This window comes from Etheostoma spectabile, unplaced genomic scaffold, assembly GCF_008692095.1.
Source record: "Etheostoma spectabile isolate EspeVRDwgs_2016 unplaced genomic scaffold, UIUC_Espe_1.0 scaffold395, whole genome shotgun sequence".
Taxonomy (NCBI): domain Eukaryota; kingdom Metazoa; phylum Chordata; class Actinopteri; order Perciformes; family Percidae; genus Etheostoma; species Etheostoma spectabile.
Window position 1 is genome coordinate 111,173 of NW_022605600.1, and position 4,723 is coordinate 115,895.

At 41.3% G+C, this 4,723-nt stretch overlaps 1 protein-coding gene across 3 annotated transcripts in view; it reads right to left on the reverse strand.

Annotated features, from left to right (window-relative positions):
- Positions 1-4,723, reverse strand: part of ect2 (epithelial cell transforming 2) — a 128,337-nt gene that overhangs the window by 35,878 nt on the left and 87,736 nt on the right. For all 3 annotated transcript variants that reach the window (XM_032511617.1, XM_032511619.1, XM_032511618.1), the window contains one exon: positions 744-863. In XM_032511617.1, the coding sequence (XP_032367508.1) occupies positions 744-863 (120 nt within the window). The remainder of the gene's footprint in view (positions 1-743; positions 864-4,723) is intronic.

Consider the following 4,723-nt stretch of genomic DNA (forward strand, 5'->3'; position numbering starts at 1 on the left):
CGCAGCCGTCTACCAGGAAGTTTTAGAGCACTTCATGCTTCCTTATTGCTGCTTTATGGAGATGCAGATTTTCCAACAGGACTTGGCCCCTGCACACAGTGCCAAAGCTACCAGTACCTGGTTTAAGGACCGTGGTATCCCTGTTTTTAATTGGCCAGCAAACTCGCCTGACCATAACCCTTTAGAAAATCTCTGGGGTGTTGTGAAGAGGATGATGCAATGCGTCAGACACAACAATGCAGAAGAACTGAAGGCCACTATCAGAGTATTGAGTACGTTGTAGAGTGCCCTCTGGTGGACAAACTATGCAACGCCAAGGCTCATAACATGGTTGACACTCAGTTTTTATTTTTTAAATATTAATTTATCAGAACCATTTGTCATTATAAATGATTGTGATGAATGAATATTTAAAAACAAAAAAATATATAATCAGGCCATTATAAATTCCGAAAGATATGGAAATGTCTAATATTGGCCGATATTGGCCCGCCAATATATCTCTAGGGTGTACATTGCAACTCTGAACTGCTAGCTTTAATGAGTGTACTAAAAGATAGTGTAAAAAAAGTGACTATATATATATATATTTTTTTTTTTAGAATAGAATGTATTAAGTATCTAGAAAATGGTGGATTTACAGTTAAGTCGCTGTTCAAAAAAGTGAATTAATTCGGAATTATTGATTATCTTAAAATTACGGATTTTGCCGTGCTTTCATTGGTGCTTATGTGTATTCTCACCTCAAGGCAGTCATTGAAGAGGAAGAGTGTGACATGTTCTCCACGGTCACAAGGCTGATCTCCCAGGGCTATTGTTTCTACTCTGTAAACCAGAGTGCGATGGGAAGACAGCAAGTTGGCCTGCAGAGAAGAAAGCACAGAAAGTAAAATAAAAGTGTTGAGAATGCTTAAGTGCAAGGTCTTTGAGATGATCACCGGCCACAACATATTCCTACCACCCAGCCAGACCAAACTAGGGGTGGGTGAAAACAATCTTGAAACCACAACCTATTGTAAGCGTGTCTGTTACTGATGTGGAAGTATGTGCTCCTCCTGGGTTTAGTGTTTTCCCATGGTTAAAATACGTTGCTCCCCGATCCATAGATAGAGATAAGGTTTGGTTCAGGTAACGCTAGGGGGAAATGCATATTGTCAGGGAGGGGGGTCTTCAAAGGCGAAAGTGGAGCCGATGGACATTAGGGCTGTTAAAAACGAATTCAGAAAGTCAAATATAAATCAAATAGACAAAAAACAACAACAATACTATTCAATTGCTGAAATCACTATTTGAATGTGATTTTATTTTATAAATTTGTTGGGTAATGTTAGCTAATCTCCCTCTTCTCGCCTTGGCCTACCTGCACGTGTAAATGAAACACTTTTGTAATGTCACGTCAGATGAACAATAAGAGGGAGTGAGAAACACAAGGCATTGTGAGGTCTTAGCATGACGGAGCTGACATTATGTACCAAGTAACGTTAGTACGGGGGAGAGTGACCAGCTGTGGCTGGAAATCAGAAGAACAATGGGAAATTGTTTTAACATGACTTTTTTTGACAGAGGAAAAATGTTATCATTAGTTAGCTCATTCTTGTTTCCTAATTGCTTTGCAAGTTATATTAGGGATCTTCATGGAAGCAGCTCAAGTTTATTTTAGCTGCCCTACAGCTTTCAGAGTTAGCTTTGATTTCATATATTGGCTTCTAGTAGCTGTATTCTCAGTCAGGGCTCAACATTAAGACCTGTCCTCTTGTCTGGGACAAGTGGATTTTTTTGTAGGGCAAGTGGAAGAGAAATTTACTTGCCCCACTGGACAAGTAAACTCAAAATAAAATGCCATGTTAAGTCACACTATGTGCCACTCATGTCTATGTTACCAATTTGAAATGAATAAAACATTTTCCCCATAATCCAGGGCAGTGGACCCAGCGCCAGTGGGTGAGCGGACGGCTAACATTAGACCCAGCAGCACCGGGTTAGCATACGGCTAACGTTAGACCCGCAGCAGCGGGTCAGCGGACGGCTAACGTTAGACCCAGCGACAGAGGGTTAGCTAACGTTAGACCCAGCGACAGCAGGTCAGTGGACGGCAAACATACCCAGCAGCAGTGGGTCAGTAGACCGCTAACGTTAGATCCAGCAACATTGGATCAGCAGACCACTAACGTTAGACCCAGCCCGCTGTTCAGCTCATTCTCTGTAAGCGATGCACCATAAAAGCACAGCAAGCCAGACAGTGTTAGTTGGCAAACATCAGCTTCCTAACTCTACCTTAACGTTACCTCTAGGAGCCAAACACAGATGCCACTTGTGGCGATAGCAATGTGCTTTGCCTGGATGAAACATGAAGTTAATTTGCCTCATTTAGCTTGTAACGTTACTACTTCACTGCTCATTTGTTATTGCAAGACCACAGCTCCATGACTTGCCGGATTAAATATCAGCTAATAATCAACTGTAAAGTAGTTACACCTTTTAAAGGATCCCTTGGTAAATCAGCCTCTGCCGGATAGAAAGTGATATTGTATTAAAAAATATATATATATATCAAAGTAATGAGAAAATTTTAATATCGACTTGGAATCTCAATATATTGGCTCAGTATCTCAATATATTAGACTTAGACTTAGACTTAGCTTTATTAATCCCTTTGGGATGACTCCCGCAAGGAAATTACAGTTACCAGCATCCGATACAGCATATGAAGGAGAAAAAATAAGAATACAATACCACAAAGTAATACAATGATGCACAGGAAACCACAGTACATGTGGTTACATGAAGGGATTATTTGAGGTACTGGGGTGGGGGGTTAAGAACACAAAAAGAGGTCCCCGAGCCAGTCAGTTTGGAGGCGGGTGGGGATAGGGACGGGGTGTGTATGTGAGTATGTGTGTGTGTGTGTGTGTGTGTGTGTGATAAGGTGTGAGGCGGCAGACTGTCTGTGTTGTTGTTACAGGAGTTCAGTTCAGTTTGGCCTTGTCCTTGGGAGAGATAAAGACAGCACAGGAGGAGAGGCCAGCTGCAGGTTGTTTTCCCGGACGGGTGAAGGGGTGGGGGGGGGCCAAAAAAGACAGTCAGTTTAAATCCAATTTAGGTCGATTCGGTGGTGTTTGTTCGAATCTGTGTCCATCAAATTTTCTCATCCTCAGCGTCATCCGTGCATCCAATTCATGTATTGTTTTCGACAGTTCCCCTATCTTCATTGTCAGTCCGGTGGTTGCACAAAGCAGGTCCACTGACTGAGCCCCGATGGCATCCATCCATCTCTGCGCTTCCACAGCCCGGTCTGAGATGTTATGAGACAGTTCACCGGTCTGATCAGTCCTCTGATGTAAAACCTTCAGCTCCTCGTCCAATACATTCAACCCTTTTTTAATTCCCCAGACAGCATTGAGGCAAATTTTGTGGCTGCTGCCCTACCAATTTCACGATGATTTAGGGAGATTCCAAGTCCCATGGCTAAAAAAAACCTCCCAGCAGAATTCCAATTATCCACAAATCTTCTACAGCTCCCACGTTCAGAACATCCAAGCAGACCGCTCGCCAATTCTCCCAAGAATCGCGAGTGTAGCCCGCAGCGTATGTTCCACCCGGTGAAGCACACTTGGGTGAGAAAAACTTTCCAATAGCGCTGAGTGACCGCATGATCAATTCCATTTCGAAAGTTTCCCAGGAAAACAGCAGGCAGGTGGGAGAGAGAAAGAAAGTCTCCACACAACAAAGTAGACAAAAATAGGAGATAGTAGGGGAAAGTAGGAGAGAGACTGCACTCGAATAAGTAAAAAAGAGCTAGAAAACCGGAGAGCTACTGGAGAGGCAGCCGTCTTCCACAGCGCCTACATGATGTTTTTTTTTTGGCTCTGTATCTCAATATATTGACTCAATATCTCAAAGTATCGACTTAGTGTCTCAATATATTGACTTAGTAAGTGAAATCTCAATTTATTATATCGCAATATAATATACTTAATATGTCAAAATATTGACTTAATATCTTGATATACAATATTGAATTAGTAATTCAGATTACTGACTAAGAATCTGAAAGTAATGAGAAACTTTAAAATATTGACTTAGAATCTCAATATATCAACTCCTGCACACCGGCGTGCAAAGTATTACTTTGTATTACCGAGTCTGGAGTTTCTTTTTTTTTCTACTGTTTCAACTCAATGTTATAACTGTTGTAAATGTTTGGATGCTTTCAAAGGTGTGTTTAAATTCTGCATTAGCAAAACACACACAAAAAAAAACTAGCAAAGTTTGTATTTGTAAGACTTAATTACAGCGCCACCATGTGGCCGATTGGTTTCATATTTCTATAGAAGTTTCATGTTTCTAGCTCACTCGAGCTCACAAGAATTTAAGCCGGAGCAACAGAAGCAAATAATAACAATAACAATAACAATAATAATAATAATAATAATAACAACAACAGACAAACAGTCATGTTATAAACTGATCTTCACCCGGACAAGTGACTTTTGTACATGGACGAGTGAAACATAAATGAAACATAAATGTACTTGGCATTACGGTAAGCGTACCTGACTCATTTCCGTTTCCTGTGCCTGTGTGTTGGTTGCGGGTTGGTGCTTGGCGCTCACGCCTACCAGTTCAGTTTGTAGATTGCTATTACAGCGGCTAACTGTCCGCAACACTTATCTTTAGCTTGTTCTGGCTAAGCACTCAACTATGATTCTCTCATTTTTTAGCG